This window comes from Onychomys torridus, chromosome 15 (genome assembly GCF_903995425.1).
Source record: "Onychomys torridus chromosome 15, mOncTor1.1, whole genome shotgun sequence".
In the NCBI taxonomy this organism is placed as follows: domain Eukaryota; kingdom Metazoa; phylum Chordata; class Mammalia; order Rodentia; family Cricetidae; genus Onychomys; species Onychomys torridus.
In genome coordinates, this window is record NC_050457.1 from 42,807,030 (window position 1) to 42,832,071 (window position 25,042).

Here is a 25,042-nt window from a genome sequence, read left to right on the forward strand (position 1 = left end):
GCCCCTCTGCAGATAAAACAAACATCAGCCAGAAAGCTCCATAAAACCTAGAAGCCATTTTACCAAGGAGAGGCTGGCGGAGAAAGAAACCTAACGTGGAGTTAAACATTTAACTGACTACATTTTTTTTTTCCTGAGACAGGGTTTCTCTGTGTAGCTTTGTGGCTTTCCTGGAACTCACAGAGAGATCCACCTGCCTCTGCCTCCCGAGTGCTGGGATTAAAGACGTGCACCACCACTGCCGGCTTCTGACTACATTCTTAAACAAAGCTGTGCAAACCAGAGGAGACAAATAACTGGTGAGCCTGAAGTTTCTTCCCTCTCTACTCTCTCCTGCACGCTATCTGAGGCAGACAGTAGAAAAGCTCAGGCTTCGTACAGAAAAGACTTTACCTTTTGCCTTTGTGCTGTATGAAAGCCCGCCCTTGCTCTGTTTTCTCTTTTTCTCCAACTTCCACTAAGCACTTTTTTCCTGTTGTTTAGAATATATGGGGGCTACAAACGGAAGCTGTCACTATAATTTTACAGTTTCTGGTAACCACGTTAAAAAATTTAAAAGAAACAAATTAATCAATAATATATTTATTTAACCCAAAGTGACCAAAATGTCATCATTACAATATATAACCAATTTTAAATGGTTTATTTAAATGTTTAAATGATTTATTTAACTGTCACCCCCCTCCGTGTGTGTGTGTGTGTGTGTGTGTGTGTGTGTGTGTGTGTGTGTACCAGATGTACCCGGTTTTCAAGATCTGGTTAGCATCTGGAATGGCTTTTACAGCACATCTCATGTAGTTAATGCTTGCCTTATTAACAGCATAGGTCTCATGCAGTTCCTACCACAGAACAAGGAAAAAGTAAATGTTTGCTCAATGGGTGACTTTTTAATGCTGAATGCTATCATTCTATCTTCCTGCTCCTTAGCAAGCTTCATTTTCCTTCCAAAGTAGGGCATTGCAACAGATTGTACTTCCTTTGGTGAATGGCATCTAAAGTGTTTGACTAACAATGTTTACCACCGAGTTTTATAACATTTTAATAGAGCATACATGTTAACAAGTCTTAACCAGGATATTGACCAGACTGTGCTTTCTCAAAAACTGTGGCTCAGAAAACTTGAAGTCTTTTACCTAATAAATAAATGCATACCTTGCCATCACTTGTGAATATCACTTGATATACTTTTAGTCCAGTGTAAGCTTACAATAATGTTTCATAAAATCTTAGAGTGTTTTTGTTTTGTTTTGTTTTGTTTTTTGAGACAATGTTTCTCTGTGTAGCTTTGCACCTTTCCTGGAACTTACTCGGTAGCCTGGAACTCACAGAGATCCTCCTGGCTCTGCCCCCCCCCCCCCCCCCCCAGTGCTGGGATTAGCGTGTGCCACCACCGCCCAGGCGAGAATGTTTTTTTGTTTTTTTGTTTTTTAATTCAATGAAGACGCTACTCACCTAATCAGTAAACTATTTTGTTGTCCATTGCTCAACTTTGTAATAATTACCATGTTTTTTCGTTTGCTTGTTTTCGTTTTTTTTTTTTTTTTGAGACAGGGTTTCTCTGTGTAGCCCCTGGCTGTCCTAGAACTCACTCTGTAGACCAGGCTGGCCTCAAACGCACAGAGATCCTCCTGCCTCTGCCTTCCAAGCACTAGGATAAAAGGTATGCACCACCACTGCCCCGTTGATCACTTTGTTAAACTGAAAACTAATTCAATCAAAAAAGATGGTGTGTCCCTGGTAGGAATTTCGTTTTGTGTTAGACATTCGTCCTCATGAGTATCTGGCCAATCATTTCCCACTGTACACACCGGGACTTGGAATGATTTGCAATCCCTTCTCAAGGACAAAGCTCTTCTATCTTGTGTTGACCCTTCCTGCCTTTCAAAACATTCGAATATACCAGGAATTTAGCTCCCTACCCCCACCCAAAATGCTGTTTATCACAACCAAACAATGACTTTCTCTTTCTGTTTATCATCTAGTAACTTCATGTGGGCTTATCCTGGGATAAAATGGATAACAAGAGCAATATGATGGAGTCATAGCGGTTGTTGAATGGGCCTTGCTCTCCAAGCAACTTATGCCACTGCTCCACAGTGGTTCCATAGCCAACATATTTCAATACTTCACTGTTGAGTATGTGAAATGGAGTTTCTTGAAAGAACTTGAAGATTAGAACGTTGTTGTTTATGGGGACTTGCAATGTCGCCAAAATGATCTTAAACTAAATCTAGCCCCTTCTATAGCCACTCATCACCCACCTCTGTATCTCTGACCCGATGACTATCGACTATCAGGTAAGGCAGCAGTGGCGCACACCTTTAACCCTAGCACTCGGGAGGCAGAGCCAGGCAGATCTCTGTGAGTTCGAGGCCAGCCTAGTCTATGGAGCAAGATCCAGGACAGGCACCAAAACAACACAGTGAAATCCTGTCTCGAAAAACAAACAAACAAACAAACAAAAACAAACAAAAAACCCTTCTGCATGGGCAGGGCTGTGGTGGTGCAGGCCTTTAATTCCAGCACTTGGAAGGCAGAGATAAGCGGATCTCTGTGAGTTCAAGGCCAGCCTGGTCTTTAAAGTGAGTTCCAGGACAGCCAGGGCTACACAAAGAGACCCTGTCTAGAGAAAAACAAAACAAAACAAAACAAAACTCCTTCAGCATGTATTAACAAAGCAGGTAACTACTTTCCACCAACCCAAATGCAGAATGTCATCACACAGCACCTGAAGCCCATAGCAGACTTTTTCCTGCTCTGCTGTAACCTGCCGTTCCCACCTCAAAAGCTATAACAGTTCATGTGGCTTCTTCTGTGATGGAATATGTCACTCAGGAAAACACAAACCCATGTTCCCAGCCATGGTTACTCATATTTAGCTCAGAAACAAAACAAAAACAACCCACCTCTTAGTCCCTTTGGAGCAGAGCTGTTTTGCTTAGAGAGTCAGTGTCTGGAGTGTACAATAAACTTCACATAGCATAGTAGTGGTATAAAACATGGAATTGTCAATGGCCCCTATCAACAGTTCTTGGGTGAGAAATGGAATTGAGATAGGAAGAATTACTAATACAATTCTGAACCTTCCTTATTCCATATTCTTCACCAAAGCTAAGTATTACGGTTTCTCTATTTGAGTAGGAGACTAGAATCTATTCTTATGTTGTTTAAAAAAATATTTTATGGTGTATATTCATTGTACACAGTATTGGATTTCAGGTTGACAAGTTACTCCAAGTACATCCTGTCTATTCAAAGGCAGTAATTGTCATCCTTCAGATTCTCTCAATGAGCGTTCTTAGTATTTGAACTTCTCCTGTTGTCTGGGAGACTGAGTCAGTCCTTATCCTGCGACTCACTATGCTGAGAATTATGATACCCCTTCCATCATTGAAAAAAAAAAAATGTTTCATTTGGTAGCTACCAGAGTTAGGTCAAAAGATACCGGTGAGCAGTGGGCCAGGTCCTGCCCTCTCCCTCTCCCCCTCCAAAAAAGTCACCCAACTAGATCTACTTCCCTTCTTGGCAAGACCCGCATCATCCTCCCTGACACCTACTCCCTAAAATATCGTATTTTAGGTTTACTGAGGAAGAACGGTCTCAACAGCAATTTCCTTAAGAGCCAAGGTAGTTTTTATACTGGGTATTTAGAAATACTTACACATTGAGAAAATCTGGGCTATAACTTGTGATGGAGGCGCACTTTGCTGCTCTGGAAACTAGAAAACGTCAAGATTGAATTCAAATCAAGTATTTCAAATATTCTACAGGTGAAGCCTCGGCTGTGGTTGCTAGGCAACCGGACAGCCTCCCTAGCAGGGACCAACTCGCCTCCCACACTGGACCATCTCTCCCCAGCAGTGGGACGCGGCGTCGCCATTGGTCCCTGTCTCCTCTCACTGGCCGTCCATTGGCCAGAGAACCTCTCACTCCGCTCCCGTTGGCTCTCGCCGTCTCTCGCCGTCCCGCCATTGGCAGGCACGTTCTCGGGCCACCCTACGTCACCCTCTCACCCCACTTCCCCGGTCCTCCGACGTTGTCCCCGCCCCTTCCCCCGCCCTTCCAGCCGCGAGGGAAAACCCCAGCGAGTCGCCGCCTCTCATTTCCTTCCCATTGGCAGAAAGCGGATCGAGGGGCGGGCGCTGCCGAGCGACTCTGAGGGCCGTGATTGGCTGCGGTGGCCGCTGTCCCGCCCCCTGCCGCCACCCGGCGTTGCGGGCGTCGGGTGGGTCGGTGGCTATAAAGCTGCTGAGGGCGGGAGGCACCGGGCACTGTCCTCGGTGGATTCTCCTTTCTACGTCCGGGGTCCGGTCGCGTTTGGGTGAGTGTCCCGCGCGGGGCGGGACGGCGGACGGCCGAGGTGCCACGGGCGGCGTATGCAGGGAGGAGGCGGTGTCCTTGACTAGGCCGGAAGGCACTGCGTTCCGGTCAGGGTGAAGGCGTGGACCCGGTCCTTGGAGGACGGGACTCCGGAGTGGGCTGGTGCGGGATCTCGCGGGCTGGCGAGCCGGGGCCGCTGCGGGGAGGAGAAGGGGGCCCCGGACTCCCCTATGGGCAGGCGGGGCGCCGAGAAGGCAAAGGGCGTTGGAGGGCCCGGTGTTCTGATGACATAGTCACAAGTCGGAGACGCCTCTGAGGTTGCTGTGACCACCGAAGTGGGGGTGCAGCAGGGGATGAGGAAGGGGGCTGGGCTGTCAGAGCGTTCCTCCGGTTCACGGTGGACCCCAAAGGGATGGGGAAGCGCAGACTCAGATGGAAGCTAGTAGGTCGGCGGGGGGTGTGTCCTGCCTCCACGTACAGCATTGATGAGAGGAAGTGGGGAGCGTTACTTTTCCCCAGTTCAGGGGCAAGAAAGCACAACCGTGATTTAGACCTAGCCAAGGACTGATGCTCTGGACACCTTTGGTATGTGGCTTGCTTAAAATCATTAGTGGTCTCGATCGAGCTCCTCTTCCCTCCCTTCCTCGCTCCTTCCTCCACTTCTTCCTCTCCCCGCCTGCTAATAATATCTCCAGGACCTACTGTTAACCACCAGTTTTAACTTGTGATGTCCCTACGCCCACAGAGCCGTCACACATATAGACTGGGTTAAGTCAAGGAAATTTCAAAGCCAAGTGTATGGGAATCTTTGAAAAACGTGACCTTCTTTGATTACTGATAGAGAAAGAATTGCTTTGCAACATTCTGGAGGAAGGAATTGGGGAGTAGGTGGCGGAGGTTGCCCAGCTTGCCAAGCTTGCCTCTGTGGACTTGGCCTTGGGCCATCTCTGGCTGCCTTTAACTCCCCACCTATGCTGAAACCCCTCCCTCCTGCTGGTGATCTGGCTTACCCCGGAGTGAGATGGTTCTGCATTCTGATGGCTGCTAACATTTGCTGTATTTTAGGGATGATTCATGAGAAGCAATGGCATGCTAATCAACATACTCACTCATAGTTACAGGGTTTTCCTTCCAAGCTGTGGTTTCAATTTTTTTTTTCTTCGAGACAGGGTTTCTCTGTGTAGTTTTTGGTGCCTGTCCTGGATCTCGCTCTGTAGACCAGGCTGGCCTCGAACTCACAGAGATCCGCCTGGCTCTGCCTCCCACTCGGGATTAAAGGTGGGAGCTACCAACGCCCGGCTGTGGTTTCAGTTTTTATTGTACTTTAGATTCCACCAGGTTGGAGACAGTCTGAAAGTCCTCCTAGGGTATCCACGAGTGATTCTTTGCAGCTTGAGACTTCTAAACAGTTTATGTTCCTTGGTCAGACTTTTAAGTTTTCAGCCAATTTTTTTTTTTTTTTCATCAAGGATAGCCTGTCTCATGACAAGAATGCAAGAGAGTGCTTTTTCTTTGTGTCTCACCTTTGTGGGTATTTCTCTCCTAAATTAGCAGATTTTCCTTTTGGTGTGATGATTCTGGTGTCTTTAGAAATTCCAGTTCTCAGAAGGTTTGTCTGACACTGGGGAGGCAGGAATATAAAGACTTATATTTGAAGCCATTGAAGTCCGTGTCATCTGGGCCTTCTGATTGCATATCATCTGATGGACTTATTTTTGAGGATTTTTTTTCAAACTGAGCTTTCAGATACATTGTTTTCAGAAGAAATGCAAAACCCAAGACATTGATGGAACATGGGTTTTCTGGGTCTTCTAGAATGATTTACTAGCTGGCTGGACCTTGCATTATCCACCCAAACTGGAGGAGGTGTGGTTGAAGGAGATGATGAACCCCGTATCGGAATCTACAGTTTTACATTTATGTAAGCGAAAGAGGTCAAACGTGATGATAGTTTCCTTTAGAAAGGGAACATAACCTCACCACTTGATTTGGGTCTTAGAAAGACAGCTGTGTCACTTTTAGATGGAAAAAAAGTTGAGAAACATGTTACCTAATTAGTGGCTTCATGCTAGCACTAGTCCTAATCTGTTTAGCCTAATGCTTGGCACTTGCTAATGGTCCCTTAAGGTCTGTCAACTGAGCAAAAAAGAGAGAGGAACCTTTCAAAGTTCACTCTTTTTGCAGGGTTTGTGGGTATGTGTTGTTTGGTGTGTGATGAGCAGAAGACTGGCAAATGTTCTTTTCTGGTTCTGTTTGGGCTCCTTACTTTATTCAGATTCGGATCTGGGAATGATTCAACCCACCCTTTGCTTTAAACTGTAGTGGTAGAGAGCCAACTTCTTTAAACTCCTAGACATTGTTTGTTTCTATAAGCTTAGCTTATCTCAGAAGTGACAGCAAAAACTTACTGGTGATGGGTATTGTTAATAGCTCCAGAGTCGGCCAATCTTTAAGTGCTCCTTACTCTGAAGTTTCTGCCAACAGTCAAAAGAATCAAATAAGCTGGGCATGGTGCATACCTTTAATTTAATTTCAGTACTTGGTGAGGCAAATCCAAGATCTCTCCAAGTTCAAGGCCAGCCTAGTCTACATAGTGAGTTCCAAGATAGCTAGGCTACATAGACACAAAGACGCCTCATAACTAATATTCTAGTAGAGTAGGCTATGCAGAAAGTTTTCTAGAAAAGATAGCTTAGAAGAGAGCCTTGAAGGGTGAATAGAGGCTCCCAACCTCCACCCCATATGATATTTCAGCAAGTGGGGCACTTGCCACCAAGTCTTAATGACCTGAGTCAGTCTCCAGGACATGGAGGTGGAAGGAAAGAAGCCGTGATGGCAAGTTATCCTCTGACTCTCAAGTTGTCTGCGGACTCTCACACACATGTCGTGGCACATGAACACACACACACACACGAGTAAATAAATAAATGTGAATAGAATCTCTAATTGGCAGACCAAGAGTTCTGGGAGAGTCAGGGCTGTGTGTGTTTTACTTGGAGATCTAGATACAAGTGTACAGATGAGGGTAAATACTTTTCTAACAATTTTTGCTTGTATGTTCCTAAAGGCAGATGAATGTTCTGAATAGCCTGGTTTCCTCTCCAGTAACAATGCAAGAGATCAGCAAATAGCTGCTTCCAGTTAGTCAGGTACCAGTGTGTACTAGCTTAGTTTATCTGAGTGCTTGTGTAAATCAGGGCTGGGGAGTGAGCTAAAAGGAGAAATCCTGTTGAGTAAATGCAGCTAGTCTTATTAGTCTTGGCCAAATTCAGAATGCCTGTATTGTGGCTTGTGAGTCTCCAAGGCTTTGTTGTGGTGTGTGGCTGCCTGCAGTTATTTCTTTAACTGTCTCTTAATCCTTGTTAACTCCTCGTATCATTTGCTCTGAAGGGATGTAATAGTCTGATAACTTTCTTTAGACTTTGGCACTATAGGCTGTGTCCCCTTTATCAGAAATGCTTGGGTCTGGAAGTAAGTGCTTCGTGTTTTGAAACGTGTGTGTGTGTGTGTGTGTGTGTGTGTGTAAGGAAGGAAGGAAGGAAGAGATTTTCTAGATAAGACTGAAGTCTAAAGGTGAAAATGTTTCACACACACCTTACACCTGAAATCTGAAGATACAGTATTTGTAGTGTTACGTGCATTTTGACTGACACACGTCACGTGAGTTCAGGTGAGTTTTCTACATACAGTATCGTATCAGCATTCAAAAAATTGGACTTTGGTGCACTTGGGTTTCAAGTTTTTCAGATTAAAAGATGCGGAACTGCACTCTCCCAGCAACTGTAGAATAGAATGGAAAGCAAAGCTGCTCTGATGGGTTTTTCGCCCAGGTGCTAGCTCCCGCTCCCTTCTCTCTTTCGGAGATCATCCGGACTTTATGGCATCTGTAATAAGCACACAGCCCTCTATTTCTTTTGTGCGTTAACTGCTCAGGTTCTCTTTGTGTGTCTTTCTCCACCCTCCACCTAACTTTTTCTCCCCAGTTTAATCAGAATAGAAAGAGGACTGAGGGTGTGGCCAGTATTTGACCAGCACTGCAAAAAGTAAACAAGTAGAAAAGGTGTGTGGTAACATTTCAAGGGAAATACCTCAGATACAAATTACAGTCATGGCTCCCAGAAGTTACTAAGTTACTGTGTCTCAACATGGGGAAGGAGTGGCATTTTCCACCCTACTGAGAAATGGTCTTGACATGGCCTGCTTAATTTACAGAGAACACAGCGTAATTTGAGACAGCCAAGAATAAAAGATTACAGGCGGTGGTGGCACATGCCTTTAATCCCAGCACTCGGGTGGCAGAGCCAGGCGGATCTCTGTGAGTTCCAGGCCAGCCTGGGCTACCGAGTGAGGTCCAGGAAAGGCGCAAAGCTACATAGAGAAACCCTGTCTCCAAAAACCTAAATAAATAAATAAATAAATAAATAAATAAATAAATAATCGATCAGCTATTTTTTTAAAAATGTATGTATAATGCTGTAATCAAAGCCTCCCCCTCCTCCCTGCAATCTAGTAATGTCTTTTTTTTTTTTTTTTTTTTTTTAATTCAAGGCTTATTTATTCTGGGGTTAAAGATGTAGCTCCATGTTTTAGAGCTTGCCTCCCATGGGGCAAATTATTGATGCCTGATCTTACCAAGCAGTTCCCACATTTCATCTCAACAGCCCCTCAGAGTGATCTGGGAAGAGAGGCGGGGTGGGACTTTATTTTACAAATGAGGAAATTGAGATCCAAAGAGGCACAAATTATTGCCAAAACTCTTTTAGTGCAAAGTAAACTATAGGTCTCCTTATTCTAGAAGCTTACTAGCCAGGAGCGTTTACTTCTGCTTCTTCATCCCAGTTCTCGGTAACCCATGTTTAATGAGCAGACGTGACCCCCGGCATCATAGTGCGCAGTCTGAATGGTGATGTGATGTTGGTTCCTCTGCAGAGCTGAGCCTGTTGCCATGATCAAGGGCAAGTCGTTCATAAACCTCCAGTACCGTGTTTTTCTAAGCATGTCTTGAATTGTTTTTGCATAATGTAATTAGATAAGGAAATCCTTGTTTTAACTCTTTGAAGTCATTGATCTGTGTAGTGCTTTATGACTTTAAAAGAAGTTCTCATTTGAAACTCCTAGTGCCTGAAGAAGGAAACAGTGACCGACCTGGAGACTGCAGTTCTCTGTCCTTCACACAGGTATGGCGCCAGTCATGTCTTAAGGAAGGTGTTTTCTCTAATGGAAGGGCTGTAATTTTGATCCTAGCGCTAATGACAGTTTGTGTGTGCCATATAATCTTTTCTTCCTCCCCACTCCCGTCTTTCACTATGTCGCCTGGCTGGAACTTGCTATGTAGACCAGGCTGAAAACTCGAAGATCCGCCTGCTTCTCCCTCCCAAGTGTTGGAATTTAAGGCATGTACAACCATGCCTCAAGCCATATATTCCTAAACTATTTTTAGGATTATATGTGTGTCCCCCCCCCAGCTGAGGACCGAACCCTAGGCAAGCACTCTACTACCGAGCTAAATCCCCAACCCCAAAGTATCTTACTAATTTTTCATATGATATATCTTGATTGTATTCTTTCTTTGTTTTGTTTTGTTTTGTTTTGTTTTTTGAGACAGGGTTTGTCTGTGTAGCTTTGTACCTTTCCTAGAACTCACTTGGTAGCCTAGGCTGGCCTGGAACTCACAGAGATCCACCTGCCTCTGCCTCCCCGAGTGCTGGGATTAAAGGCGTGCACCATCACCACCCGGCTAGGATTATATGTTATCTTTAAAAGTTAGTTAATGTAAACCGGTGTGAGTTCCAGGTGCATCGGGACTATAGAGAGAAACTCAGTCTCAGAACAACAAGGTGAGCATTACCACACCGTGAAAAAAAAAATAGTTAATGTTATAAATTCTTCTGGAGACTTTCTAATTTTGTATTTAAAAGTTAGTGTCTACTTGTAACATGAAAAATATAGTAATAAAAAATATAGCCATATAACTTAATCTGAAATAACCACAGATAGGCATGGCTACCAAGGTTGCTTCTATCATCTATCTATCTATCTATCTATCTATCTATCTATCTATCTATCTACCATTTGTTAGTTTAGGGCAGGATCTTATTTAGTAACTGACTCAGTTCTTCTGCCTTGGCCCCTCAAATGCTGAGATCTCAGTAGTGACTTTACACTCTGCACCGATAGTGCTTTTTAAATGACAGTTTCAAAAGATACCTCTCTGGGCTCTGGGTGAGTGAGTCCTTAAGGTTGTATGAGAATAAACAGTAGTTGCAATGTTTAGACCAGCAACCCAAGTATTTGCAGGTATTGTAGTACTCATACATTTGTATGAGTAAAAGATGCTGACCCTAATAAATAAAGGGAAAGGTTGAGAATTTGCAGTAGCTAAACACTGTCAAGTGTATTTATTTGCTGTGGGACAGGGCAGGGAGTGGCCCTGGAGAGCTCAGACAGGAGACTCAGTGATAGCCCAAGGCACCAAAGCCAATGCTTGTCCCTGAGCAGTTGAGGATTGGATCAGGACTGCCTGGTCAGCGGCAGCATCCTGTGCTTTCCTCCTCTTCTTCCCCTCCTCTTCCTCCTTCTTTCTTTGTTTTCTCTCCTTTACTATTCACAGAGGTCGGGAATGAGCATCTTGTGCCCTAGCAAAAGGCCTAGAAGGGTTAACAAGATTTCTTGCCTGGCTTTGTTAGGACTTGTTGGTTCTTTTGTCCTCCAGAACTTTTTGTGCACCTCTGACCTCCTTTTTAAATAAAGTTAAGATTGAAAGGAAAAACCCGGGCTGGAGCAATGGCTCAGTGGTTAAGAGCACTGGCTGCTCTTCCAGAGGTCCTGAGTTCAATTCCCAGCACCCACATGCTGGCTCACAACCATCTGTAATGAGATCTGGTGCCCTCTTCTGACCTGCAGGGATACATGCTGTATACATAATAAATAAATAAATCTTAAGAAAAAGAAAAAAAAAAAAAAAGAAAGGAAAAATCTTTGTATCTTCTTATAAATATAGACTCCTCATTGTGTTATTCAGTTTTTTATTGCAAGTTGAATACTGTGAAAGATAATTTACCGTATTACCAAAAATTTAAGCTATATGAGAGAATGTTTTTAACTGTTAGATTTTCAAAGTTTTGTTTAGAAAAGCATGTTTTAGGAATAGTGAATTAGGGTTGGGGATCTAGCTCAGTGGTAGAGCACTTGCCTAGCAAGCACAAGGCCCTGGGTTCGATCCTCAGCTCAAAAAAAAAAAGGGTAAGTTCAGGAATAGTGAATTAACCAAAATATCTCATTCTCAGATAGGATAAGGAGCCAAAACACTATAATGCAAGTGTTTCTGACCTTCAGCTAGGTTTTGGTTGTTTGGTCAGCCCCTCCCACCCAGTGTAGGGCTGGTCCATTACAGTGTTTGGGAAGAAGCCCAACAGTAGCGTTCAGGCCGGAAGTTAGAGCAACTTTCTGCTCTGCTAAGTGCCACCAAGCAATGTCTTCACTTTCTTCTCTTTAGCTGGGTGTTGTTTGGTTGCTTGGCTAGTCCTTCTCCTCCACCATCTGTTTGCCAAGAACACATTGGAAACATTATAGCTACTAGAAAGTCTCCAGGAATAAATAATATTGCCCGAATTAGACAGCATTTACACACACACACACTCTCTCTCTCTCTCTCTCTCACACACACACACACAGTATATTATATATACACACATACATAATACATATAAAATCTGAGTCATGAACTTGATGCCTTATGGGCTGTTTGAGCTAACCTACACGTTTGTGAAAGGTGATTTGGTAATTAGGAGCAACATATTCTCAAATCTTCCCTAAATTTACTAGTGGGAAAGTACGTTGCCATGTTCCGAGACTGTGTGTCTTTGTTCATTTTATTACGGGAAGCGCTCTGAGCCAGTGGGCAAAGGCAAGGGGAAGGCCAGCTGTCTTCACCAATGCTGCCAGCACTTTGAAGGGCTGAAAGGAACCTGAGGAAAAGAAGGCAGGTGACGGGGTCACGCTGACTGTCTCAGCCGTGCCCTCAGAAGGGAGTCTGTAGACTGGTCACCTACATGCTGCCGTAGTGTGTGGGCTGGCTCCCTTCTCTGCTTACGTTTTCTTTGAGGTTCTGGAGATTGAATTCAGGGCCCTGCACGTTGGTCTTTTTGTCTTAATGCTAATTTTTGAACTTTTTGCTATGGGTTATGCCAAGGACTTACTTTAGACTCTGTGCCTAGTCATGGACAGTCCTTTATGTCCTCCTCTCAACCTCTGTGTGGTCACGTGGGTACCAACCAGGCAGTTGTAGAACTGATAGAGAGCTGCTGCAGTGGTGCCCCGTGAAGACAGTAAGCGTGCAAGTGCCTTTCTCGTCCTCCTCCTTTTGATCTGAGTCCCAGAGAAGGAGCTGAAGATTTAGGAGCTAGGGAGGTAGAGATTTCTTTATCCTGCTGTACGGGGGTGGGGGGGTGGGAGGTGGGAGAGGTGGGGGTGGTGGCGGCGGCGGTGCACACCTTTAATCCCAGCACTCAAAGCAGAGGTAGACAGATAACTGTTAGTTCAAGGCTAGCCTGGTCTACAGAGCAAGTTCCAGAACAGCCGAGGCTACACAGAGAAACCCTGTCTAAACATTTTTTTTAAAAGGACTTCTTTTTTCTTTACTGTTTCTTACTGGGCTGTCACTGGAATGAACCCCTTGTAATGTGATGTATACTGCAGTGTCTAACTGTTGCTGATGACACTGTTTTTAATGTAATTAACACTGAACCAGCGTCAGTAATTTAAGGTTTAAGGGACATAATTGGCAAATTATTACATTTAGTTGTTTTTCCCGTTGAGTAGTATAAAGTGTATACTTTACTTGGTAAAATGGGGAATACAAAAGTCTAAGACATGAAGAAATTAAAATGCATTGGACTTAGTTGAGGTCACCCAGGTCTATTATTAATCTGCTTGGTTTTCTGTGAGTTTGAAGCCAACTTGGTCTATATAGTGAGTTCTAGGCCAGCTAGGGCTACGCTTAGCCCCATTTCAACCTTACCCCCAATAAAAGAAAGGAGAGAGAGTGTGTGTGTTGTGTCTAGAAGATTTGACTAGCATTCCCTAAAATCGTTAATCTGGAGAAAGACAGGGGTACTATGCTTGCTGATAATCCCAGCATTTGAGAGATTGAAACAAAAGGATCATCTTGAATTTCAGACCAGTTTGGGCTATAGAGAAAGATTCTATCAAAAAAGGAAACATTTTAACTTAAATGTTAGGTGCTCATATTTTACATTCTGGTTTGGTTTGGTTTTTGGAAACAAAGTTTCTCTGTGTAGCAGCCCTGGCTGTCCTGGAACTCACATTGCAGACCAGACTGCCCTGGAACTCAGAGATCCACCTGCCTCTGCCTCCCAAGTCCTGTGATCAAAGGAAAGGTGTGCGCCCATGCCTGGCTATTGTTTTAATATATCCACTGCTTAATGACTTTTGTGCTATAAAGGTGTTTCATGTTCTAAGGACCAAGCTTCTCTGCTTTAGATTACCCGCCCCCATCTTCATAATTAATGCACGGTAGCAATGACCTATAATCTTATTCTATGTTAATATTAAAGCAGAATTTTCAGAGTGGCAAAGGACAGGTGATGGTGATATTTTATACTTGTACTGATATATACTTGTACTGAAATGTGATTTTATTTGTATGTTAATAAATAAAGTAGCCTGGGGGTCAGAGGTAATAGCAAGCCATAGCAAAAGCCGGGCGGTGGTGGCACACACCTTTAATCCAGCATGGAGACACACGCCTTTAATTTCAATACCAACCATAGAAGACCTGGAGGTCTGTACAGATAGGCAGTGACGAGGAGGTCATGTGGGTTTACAAGCAATGAGAAGGCAGAATAGACAGTCTATGAAAAGGAAAAACACACAGAAGCAGGTCCCTTGCTGAGGGAAGGACAGGAGTGGCGGTGAAGGGTAAGGTTTACAGCTCTTAACTACTGCTCTGACCTCTTGGCTTTTAACTCTGCAATTGGCTCTGTGCTTCTTATTTAACAAGACGGTTACACCTATAAGGTGATGTGGATTTGACTTTTCATTTTCAGCGTCAGCTTAGCAGTGGGTTGTCACGTTCTGTAAAAGGTAGTTACCTGGCAACGTTACATGTTTAAACGGGTGGAGAACTAAAGTCCCTTCTCTTGAGCAGCATTACCCAGTTATTATATACCCACCATGGGAACTGGGCTGTCAGAATGTGGTCTCATACAGTTTGAAGAATGAATGGCTTTTGCCTTTTGTCCCCACAGCCCAGCCAGTAGGTTTGTAACCATTTCCTTATTAACAAGGCCCGCCATGCCCACCCTGTTGGAAATGTCCAGACTGATTTTTCATTTCTTGATGAATAAACCTTTTAAAGGTGTTGAGGCTCCGAGGTTAAATGACTAGTCCCAGGGTAGACAACAGTGGTCTGAGGGGCTAGCTTGTTGTTGCTTTGGTAAGTAAATCTAGACAATGGCTGATTTGTTGATGCTTTATGAGAGTGGTTAGAAATAAATATTCTCTTTGGCCATTCATATACTTTTAAAAAGATTTTATTTGTTTGTTTGTCATTGTGTGTGTGTGTTTGGGTTTATGTGCACCACTGGAGTGCAGGTCCCAGTGGAGGCCAGAGGAGGCCACAGGGCAGAGGTCCAGTGGAACTGGGGCTGCTGGAGGTTGTGAGCCACAAGGTGTGGGTGCCAGGAGTGAAGCCCGGGGCCTCTGGAAGAGCAGCCAGCACTCTTAACTGCTGGGCCATCTCTCCAGCCCCTGTCAGCCCTACCTTTAAACCATCATTTTATTTCATAGTTGTTTATTATAATAGAAAAATCTTATGGAAGGGTTGCTCACCTGTGATTGTGTGTGTATGTATGGTGCTAGGGGTTGAACCCAGCGTCTTGACATGTTAGGCAAGTGCTCTGCCACCAAGCTGTATCGCAGCCTCTAAACCATGTTTTTAAGTCTTGAGATACCCAGTTTTGAGTAAGGTTGAAGCTTCTCTAAAAGGTGATAATTCCAGCTAAGTAATAGTATTCTGTTCACAAAGCTGCTGCTTACGTATTTATAACTGACTGCCTCCAATACAATGTACTAAACTTAGAGAAACTGCAGTAATCGGTGAATTTTGAGTTCTCACCATCTGTTTTGCAGCCTTGAACTTGAAAAGTTGGCAACCTAAAATCTAAAGCCATACTTCTTTTTGTCTTTGTACAGTTCTTTCACCATGCCTGGGTCACTGCCGTTGAATGCAGAAGCTTGCTGGCCGAAAGATGTGGGCATTGTTGCCCTTGAGATCTACTTTCCTTCTCAGTATGTTGATCAGGCCGAGTTGGAAAAATACGATGGTGTAGACACTGGAAAGTATACCATTGGCCTGGGCCAGGCCAGGATGGGCTTCTGCACGGATCGAGAAGACATCAACTCTCTTTGCCTGACTGTGGTTCAGAATCTGATGGAGAGAAATAGTCTGTCCTATGATTGCATTGGGCGGCTAGAAGTCGGAACAGAGACAATCATCGACAAGTCGAAATCAGTGAAGTCGAATTTGATGCAGCTGTTTGAGGAGTCTGGGAATACAGATATAGAAGGCATAGATACAACTAATGCATGCTATGGAGGCACAGCCGCGGTCTTCAATGCCGTGAACTGGATTGAATCCAGCTCTTGGGATGGTATGTTCCATGTCTGCATTCTGAAACTGAAGCAGACAGACAAGTACACACACACACACACACACACACACACACATGAATAGCTCTCCTTGAGGATGTATACACCTGCTACTTCAGCTTGGTGCTCCGGATGGAACCCAGGGTCTCTACCAATGAACAGTATCCCCAGCCCACCAATAGTCAGTGCTGTGTGTTAACTAGTACTAGCTGTAATAGTCCAAACAATTCAGAAAGATGACTGTGACTTTCAGCTTATGTGAATTGTTTATTTTAGGAGCAACAATAGGGAAAATGATCTGTTCAAAATTTAGACAATGCTGCTTTCTTTAAACCAATATGGGGAAAGCATATTCTGGGGAAGATACAAGACTTTTGAGTTCACATGCATGATTTTGTAATTTTGATCACTTTGCGTTTATTTTTCAGGACGGTATGCTCTGGTAGTTGCAGGCGATATTGCTATATATGCCACAGGAAATGCCAGACCTACAGGTGGAGTTGGAGCTGTGGCCCTGCTGATTGGGCCAAACGCTCCTTTAATTTTCGACCGAGGTGAGTATTTAAGAAAACATTTATTTCTTGTGGTGCTGGGCTTGAACCTTGGGCCTTGTGCATGGTGGGCAAGCTTTCTACATCTGAGCTTTATCCAAAGCCCTTTGTTTTAAAATTTCAAGATGTTCTGCAGGCTGGCCTGGAGCTCTCTCTGTAGCCCAGGTAGACCTGCAGCTTTGATCTCTCATTTTGGCTTCTGAATACCTGGGATTACACAGGTTTATAGACCTACATACACAGGTCTGTGCTGGCAGGCCTAGCTTACTTATTTATATTTACTTGTTGTATTGACACAGTGTTCTGAGAAATTTGAATACAGTAGTAGATGCTACCACTTGCTGAATGTTTATTGGCTACTTTATGTGTATCACTTTATCTTTGTAAGTTTTGTCCAAAGGTAGAGTTGAAGAAATAACTTAGAGCAGTAAGGTGCCCACAGTCATTGCCAAGTTCATTTCTCCTCGGCATAGCAGCAGCATTTCCTAGTTAGATGCACTTAGGAAACTTGCAGCAGCCTTGGGACTGCCTATGGTACTCTAGGCATTATTCAGTTATGGCTTCACCTTGCACTTCCTATATTGGAGTGCCATGGGTTGACTGGTTGAGAAGAGCCCTTAAATAGGGCAGTACGCTGCTAAAGTGCAAACATCGTGAAGCAGGAATATATCAACCTCTTCTGTTTGGGTTCCAATAGGGCTCCGAGGGACACACATGCAGCATGCCTATGACTTTTACAAGCCTGACATGCTCTCTGAATACCCCGTGGTGGACGGCAAACTCTCCATACAGTGCTACCTCAGTGCATTGGACCGCTGCTACTCTGTCTACCGCAAAAAGATCCGTGCCCAATGGCAGAAAGGTGGGCTTTCCTCCAACCCGTGTTCTTAGACTAGATCCTGGTATCTCCAGGGCAGTGCAATAATGTGCTGCGTAACATCTTTGTTAACAACCTTCATTACTATCTTTTACTGCTTCTTTGTGAACTAAATATGGGAATGTGTGATTTAGGGAAAGACATTAAGTATTTCTGCTGAGCTATTCCAAAAATTTAAGTTGATTTATCAATTACATTACAAAAGAAATTTGAACTTTGTCAATTTTTTGAGAAAAATATTTAAATAAGTTTTATTTTTCAGCTCTTTTTCAGAGGCAACTGTTTAAAAAGTTACTTTTTTCTTATATTACAACTTGACTTTTTAGAGATGAGAGGATTAAAAACAATATTCAAAACAAATGTTGAGAATATAGTAGCCATGAAAAGAAGCATTGTAGTGGTATATAAAATACACTGTTTAATAGTTAAGTATGGAACAGTGCATGCTGTTTGTACTGTACTTAAGAGTATACTTTAAATGTCATTATTCAACAGGCGTATTGCGGGAGGTAGAGTCTGGTTTTCTAGCCTGGACTGACCTCAACACATGATCCTCCTACCTCAGGCTTCTCAGTGTGTTTTTAAGAGGCCGGTGATATTTCAACTTCTAAGATTAGAACCCCACAGTGTATGTGTATAATGTGTGTGTGTGTGTGCATGCGTGCACGCGCACGCACACGCTGAACAGAACAGAAGTGCTCCAAGTTCGTGCAGCTGGCCATTTTTGTCTATTCTTTAAAACAGACAGACATGCTGATCGACTGATCTGCTCATAGGTTATGACTCTTACATTTGAAAATCAGTGATATAGTCGTACATGGCTGAGTGTCTTGTTTAATACACATTCTAAGCCATTGAGAGATTTCCTCAGACAGGATTTGGGGTGCTATTTAAGGGTTGGGGCAAGTAACTCTTCACCATCCACTCCTCTCTCTTGTGGTGTAGAACATAAACTTGTTTCAGTTCTTAAATGAGTACGTAAATAAAGATAGAAACACCTTACCCTGTTCTAAAGTCAAGCTGGCCTCTGTGGATCCCATCATTTCCTTGTCTTCTGTTTCAGAGGGAAATGATAAAGATTTTACCCTGAATGATTTTGGCTTCATGATCTTTCACTCACCGTATTGTAAACTGGTGCAGAAATCTCTAGCTCGGATGTTTCTGAATGACTTTCTTAATGATCAGAACAGAGATAAGAACAGTATTTACAGTGGCCTGGAAGCCTTTGGGTAAGAAAGCTGTTATGCTTATTTTAAGTGTTTATCTATATAGACCTGAAAACTATAGTCAGAAGGATATTGGAAGTATTCTATTCTAGCTGGGTGGTGGCAGCACACCCTTAGTGCCAGCACAATAGCCATGGCTCTACAGAGAAATCCTGTCTTAACAAAACAAAACAGTATTCTATTCTAACATAGTCACTCCAAAGAAGTGGTAGCTGGCTTACCTACACAAATAGATTAGTTATCTCTTAAGAGCTCCAGTCTCACAGACACATGGGTGCTTACCACAGCTCCATTAACTCTTCCTCCATAGTCTGCATACCCTGGGTCATCCTGCAGTCTACCAATGTTGATCTTTTTCTCATGTCTTAGACTGCTGGTGTGCTGTGGGTGTGAAATTCATTCTTGTTCTCCACCCTTTCTCCATTTGATGAACTCCCACTTGACTTTTCAAAGCTTAGTTCCTATAATTTCATGACTAAACCACATTGATAGACATGGCTGGATTTGAAAGACTTCTGTGTTTAGTGGCTCTAAATATTCAGTGTGTCTGTTAGTCTATCAGCCTGTCAGTATCAAGTTGTCTTTATTTGTTGATAGCAACATTAGGCAAAGACTGTACAAGTGGCTAACATCATTTATACAATTATGTTGCTCCCTGAGTTTTAATTAGTGACAACAAAATCCTATATATTCACAGATTTGAATATTAATTACGACAATTACTAATAAAATAACAGCATGGTGTTTAAATGCTATATAATTGTCTGTTCTAATATACTCTTTCAGGGACGTTAAATTAGAAGATACTTACTTTGACAGAGATGTGGAGAAGGCATTTATGAAGGCTAGTTCTGAGCTATTTAACCAGAAAACAAAGGCATCTTTGCTTGTATCAAATCAGAATGGAAATATGTACACGTCTTCTGTATACGGTTCCCTTGCTTCTCTCCTGGCACAGTGAGTATAAGTAGTTGTTCCCTGACTGCCCTTGTCTGAATGATACTTTATCTTCAGGTCTGCTCTGCTGCCGTCTACTGACTTGAAGGACATATGGGTTAAGGCTGCTGTTCTTCCCTGAGTATCTGTTAATTGTGTATTTTCTTGGCCTTGTTTCCTTAGTTTTATTATTCTTCACCCACAATTGAACCACAAGTCCTTAATGATGAGGATTTATGCATGGTTCTTTAATTTTACTAAGCCCCATTTCCTAAAAGATGTAAGCTTTTGTTCAGAGTATGCACTCTGATACTAAAACCTCAAGTCAGATTCCTTAGTGCAGTATTAAATAAAACTCTTAGATCTTCAGGAACATTAAACTCAGCTGTAGCATGAATCTTAAAGAGTCTTGTTAATAAAAACAAACCTGGAGCCAGGTATTGGGGTGAATGCTGGAAGATTAGAGAAGCAGAACAAGCCACAGCTACTTCACCTTGCCAGTTCTTCAGCTGATCCTGTTTGCTCAGACTGGAAGCCTCTGAGTCCTCATCCAAATGAATCTCAGCTGAACTGCTGCTCGAAAGCCTGAATGCTTAACCAGCCAAAATGCTTCTAGTTTCTGGTCTTCACGCCTTATGTATCTTTCTGCTTTCTGCCCTCACTCCCTGGAATTAAAGGTGTGTGTCACCATGCCTGGCTGTTTCCAATGTGGCCTTGAACTCACAGAGATCCAGACGAATTTCTGCCTCTGGAATGCTAGGATTAAAGGTGTGTGTGGCACCATTTTCTGGCCTCTATGTCTATCTAGTGGATGTTCTGTTCTCTGACCCCAGATAAGTTTATTAGGGTGCACAATATTTTGGGGGACACAATACCACCACACTCAGCAGGGAATGGTGGCACACCCCTGTAATCCCAGCACACAGGAGGCTGAGGCAGGAAGATTGTTAGTGCCAGTCCAGCCTGTGTGGGCAGACCAAGTGTCAGAGGAACCAGGAAAACTTCCTGTTAGCTCTGTTTAGCTCTGGAGTGCTGTGTGGCTCCTGACAAGGTGGCGGTGGCCTCTGTTAAGTTTGCCCTTTCCTTACACAGGTTCGCCCCTCAGCAGTTGGCAGGCAAGAGGATCGGGGTGTTCTCCTATGGGTCTGGCTTGGCTGCCACCCTGTACTCCCTTAAAGTCACACAGGATGCCACACCAGGTCAGTGCTGGCTCTCAGCAAGAGCACATTGCCAGCCCACTGTGCTGAGGTTCCTCAGCAGCCTTCTCCGATGAGCACATTAGCCATTCAGTCAGTCATTCCATTCTCAATTCCATACCTTCTTTCCACATAGACATGCTCTCCACTGTATATCTGCCTTCGTGGCTGAGAGAGTAAATGTTTTCCCTGTGGTTTTGACTGTATTGAAGCAAATATTTGTGCTTTCCTTGAGAAAGAAGGAATAAAAATATCGAGGGAAAACAGCATCGTTGAAAATTATACTGAGGATTATTGGCTATAGAAAAGTTATTTATAGTTTCAGATCCTGTGTTATTTAACTTGTGGACTAGCTGGTACTAAATAATGTCTTGTCAGAGGTGGAAGGAAGCTGTGTCAAGAAGATACCATCTGTATTTTAGCTAGACAATAGTCAGTAGTTTTTAAAAGAGACAAGAAGTTGTTTGCATTTGGCAACATTGTATTAAGTTTGAGACATGCTATTCTCTGTCTTCTAATGTTAAACTTATTTGCTCTTTTAGGCTCTGCTCTTGACAAAATCACAGCAAGTTTATGTGATCTTAAATCAAGGCTCGACTCAAGAGCTTGTGTGGCACCGGATGTCTTTGCTGAGAACATGAAGCTCAGAGAGGACACACATCACTTAGGTAAGCTACTGCGTTCGAGACCCGCGGTCATGTGAAACAGACAGTCTGTGCAGCTTGGAGCAGCACTCAGGGGATGTCAGGAAAAACAGTAGAGAAACGGGAAAATTCTGTTTAGTTTGTTTGCAGATGGGTCACATCGTGAGTAATTTTTGGTATCCTGCTTTCCTTCCAGCCAACTATATTCCCCAGTGTTCAATAGACTCGCTCTTTGAAGGGACGTGGTACCTAGTTAGAGTGGATGAAAAGCACAGACGGACTTACGCCCGGCGACCCTCCTCTAACGGCCACAGTTTGGATGAGGGAGTGGGGCTTGTGCACGCGAGCACAGCAACAGAGGTCGGTAAACCTCACTGGCTTGGTCCTCCTCTCTGGCAGGATAGGCACGTTCTCAAGCTGGGTTTCAACACCTTAACAGATACAGCAACTTAAATGTCAGTAAAGTGCAGTGATTCCGAGCCAGGGCTCCAGGCTCAGAGGCCAGCTGTGCCATTTCCAGCTGTGGAGGCACATGATGAGTACTAGATTAATTAAGTACTAGGACTGATGGGAAGTTTGGTCTGGAGAGAAGACTCATTTGTGTCTTATAGGCTGGTGAGCAAAATGGAGGAGGAAGATGCTGAGCCCCTCATCTCTGAGACTTTCAGAAGTGACAGTGGGAGCTGTGGTTTGAACTCCTGTTATGTGCTAGGCACTTTACTTACATTGCCTTTTATAATCCTCACAAACCTTATACTAGCTTCTGTGAGATTTACGAACAGTACTAACTCCAAAGTGAGGCCCCAAGAAGTCTAAACACTCAGGCTTGTAGAAGTAAGTGGTAAAGCCAGGTTCAAACTAAGAACTTGAACTTCGGAATTATTAATTTCCCCTGGTGAGTGTATAATCTTGCCGTTAAACCAAGTATGTGGCACATCAAGTTAGTAGTTTCTGAGCTCTAACAACCGAAGTTTGGGAGGCCCTCTTCCTTCACTGCATGAATAATTGCACAAAATCTCACTGCAAGGTCTAGACAGGGTATTTAGCTTTTTCCTTGGAAAGCTTTATAGAATGTGTCAGCCTCTCTGAATTTGTCCTTTAGTAGGTTCTCTGTAGGTACTTTAATTAGTCCTATGAGCCTTAGTGAAAAAATTGTAAAAGCCAACAAGTGTTTTCTTTTCATTTTAGCATATCCCAAGCCCTGCTAAGAAAGTGCCAAGACTCCCTGCAACAGCAACAGAATCGGAATCAGCTGTCATCACTAACGGGGAACACTAAGCTTTGTGGGGTATAAGCCTTCACAGTGGCTTTGGGCTGGGCTGGGGAATGGGAACAGTTGGAGAAGTGGATGTCTGGGGACAATTTTAAAGATTACATGTTGCTTAAAATGTAACGTAACTGACACAGAGCCTAGAAAACTGTTGTGTTCTTGGAGAAGTCTTTGCTGCACTTGTTAACACGCTTCCTGTTGTGGTCTGGCCACTGGTGAATGTACTGCAGTGATGTTAAAGGCTCTGTAAACTTTATACCTCTCTGGACGTTCATATGCATGCAGTTGAGTTTTCAAACGTGGCATGAACTGAGTGCTTCTGTTGACGAGCAGAGGTACTAGTGTCCAATTTGAAAAATTGGGTTGTTTTTTTTTTTTTTTTCAATGTGTAAGAATTTTATACTTTAACAAATAAAAGTACCTGTAGCTTTTGAAAAACTTTTCTAGGTTGGGGACTGTGGAATTTAAATGTTACGCACAAACCCTGCTTGAAAATGGCGAGGCAAATACTATCTTTTTCGAAGACTTGTAAATCCTGAAGAGAGACAAGTCCTAGGATCTGGAGGAACCATCAATGAGAAAGGTTAGCCGTGATCACATGAGCAAAAGGATGCTGGCTCTGAGCAGGCCTCTGCCACAGCCCAGGGCTGTGGACACAGCTAGGGAACTGGTTCCAGCTGGTTCATGGTGGCTGGTGTGAGGGAGCTTGCTGCAGTCCTAAGCCCCTGCTGGCAAGGGTCAGATCTAAAGTAGGAGGGATGGGGCAGGGCATTATTAGGTCACAGTGTTCCAGGTCCAGTTTATAGGCTGACAGCTTAAGTTCACCGGACACATATTTTTCTTTGTGGTTTGTGTATTTCTGTGTTTTGTTTGTTTTTGTATCTGTCCAATGAAAATAAGAAAATATAACCCACATTTTCACATAGTGAAAATTTCACATAGTCTGACCAGCCAAAAGGAACATTCTCTTCAAGATCTAGAAGTAGAATTCACAACATTTTTTTTTTATTAACTTTCACTTTTAAAACATCAAAAAACTACCATAAGAGATGAATAAGAAAACTCATTAGAAAGTTCTCTGGGTGATTTTGGTGCTGAACAATGACAGGAGCCTCGTGACTGTAAAATACAGATAGTTGGAACTAATGTACAGAACTAAATTGTCTTAATTTTATTTGCTTTTCAATTCTGTGAAGTTTCAGTTATCTAAAATAAACACATAAATGTGTGATGTTTCAGATTGCAAAGTAATATGTAATGTAGCATTTGTAAAATATTCTTGTCAATATTAACCAGTAGGATTTTGATTTGTACAGTTTTAATTGGTTAAAATGATTTCATTTTAACATCCACTGCTATAGATGAATAATGTAAGTTCAGATTTAAAGATTGGTGGGGGAATGGTGCATGTAATTCTTTTGCAAGTATTGAGAATTCCGTATGTTTTGAAAAGAGTAATTTAATGTTTGGGTGCCAAGAAGTGGGTTTTCTCAGAGTCCATTGCCGGCAATGGGCAAGCCTGGCGATATTGGCACGGAGCATTAACCACACACCTTACTCATAGCGAGATGGATAACTTTGAAATAAAGTTTTAGACAATATTTCAGATATTTGTGTGTTCTTTTCTTCTTTGAACCAACAGCATGGAGTCAGCAGATAGCTATTTTTAAATGTGAGTCTTCAGTTCGTCGTCACTCATTTGCTTATTCTTCCAACATTTCCACACCTGGTATAAGCAATGCACTCTGCTCATGCCGGAAACACAATGTATCCCACATGGAGTCTTGTCACCCCTTAGAGGACTCTCTAGGAAACACAGCTTATTATTCTCTAGTACTGGACAGCTCGGGTTATCAGTTTGCATCTAGAGTCAGTGCATATTAATAGTTTGTTCTTTTCTGGCCCATGTCCTAGCACTCTCGTTAGAGTCCAGAGTTCTCAGTTCACTTTTCTTGCATACTCTGGGGCCCTAAGAACTATACCTTTCCGTGTCCTATGGGGAATCTGCTTTGTTGTTTTGGGGGTTTGTTTCTGGATTTTTAATTTTATAAACACCCATGTTTGGGCTTCACACTAGATATAAAAAGTTACTTGTGGCCAGGTGGTGGTGGCACATGCCTTTAATCCCAGCACTCGGGAGGCAGAGCCAGGAGGATCTCTGTGAGTTCGAGGCCAGCCTGGTCTACAGAGTGAGATCCAGGACAGGCACCAAAACTACACAGAGAAACCCTGTCTTGAAAAACCAAAAAAAGGGAAAAAGTTACTTGTGATCCTCCTGTGACCTGACTGGAAGCCCATCTTTTGTCTGCTACTTGGCAAAGACCGTAGCAGGATCTTTCATTTTAAAGTATT

General features: G+C 43.2%; 1 protein-coding gene across 2 annotated transcripts; it reads left to right on the forward strand.

The window, feature by feature from the left end:
* Positions 1–4,181: 4,181 nt before the first annotated feature.
* On the forward strand, positions 4,182–24,296 carry Hmgcs1 (3-hydroxy-3-methylglutaryl-CoA synthase 1). Of its 2 annotated transcripts, XM_036207038.1 has the most exons (11): positions 4,264–4,321; positions 9,439–9,497; positions 15,535–15,992; positions 16,419–16,544; positions 17,239–17,403; positions 18,482–18,647; positions 19,431–19,601; positions 20,673–20,779; positions 21,319–21,444; positions 21,617–21,780; positions 22,609–24,296. In XM_036207038.1, the coding sequence occupies exons 3-11, from the start codon at positions 15,545–15,547 to the stop codon at positions 22,696–22,698; spliced, it is 1,563 nt and encodes a 520-aa protein (XP_036062931.1). In that variant the 5' UTR covers positions 4,264–4,321; positions 9,439–9,497; positions 15,535–15,544; the 3' UTR covers positions 22,699–24,296. The 2 variants fall into 2 exon arrangements, with proteins under 2 accessions (XP_036062930.1, XP_036062931.1); XM_036207037.1 differs by lacking the exon at positions 9,439–9,497 and having other exon boundaries at positions 4,182–4,321.
* Positions 24,297–25,042: the final 746 nt, after the last annotated feature.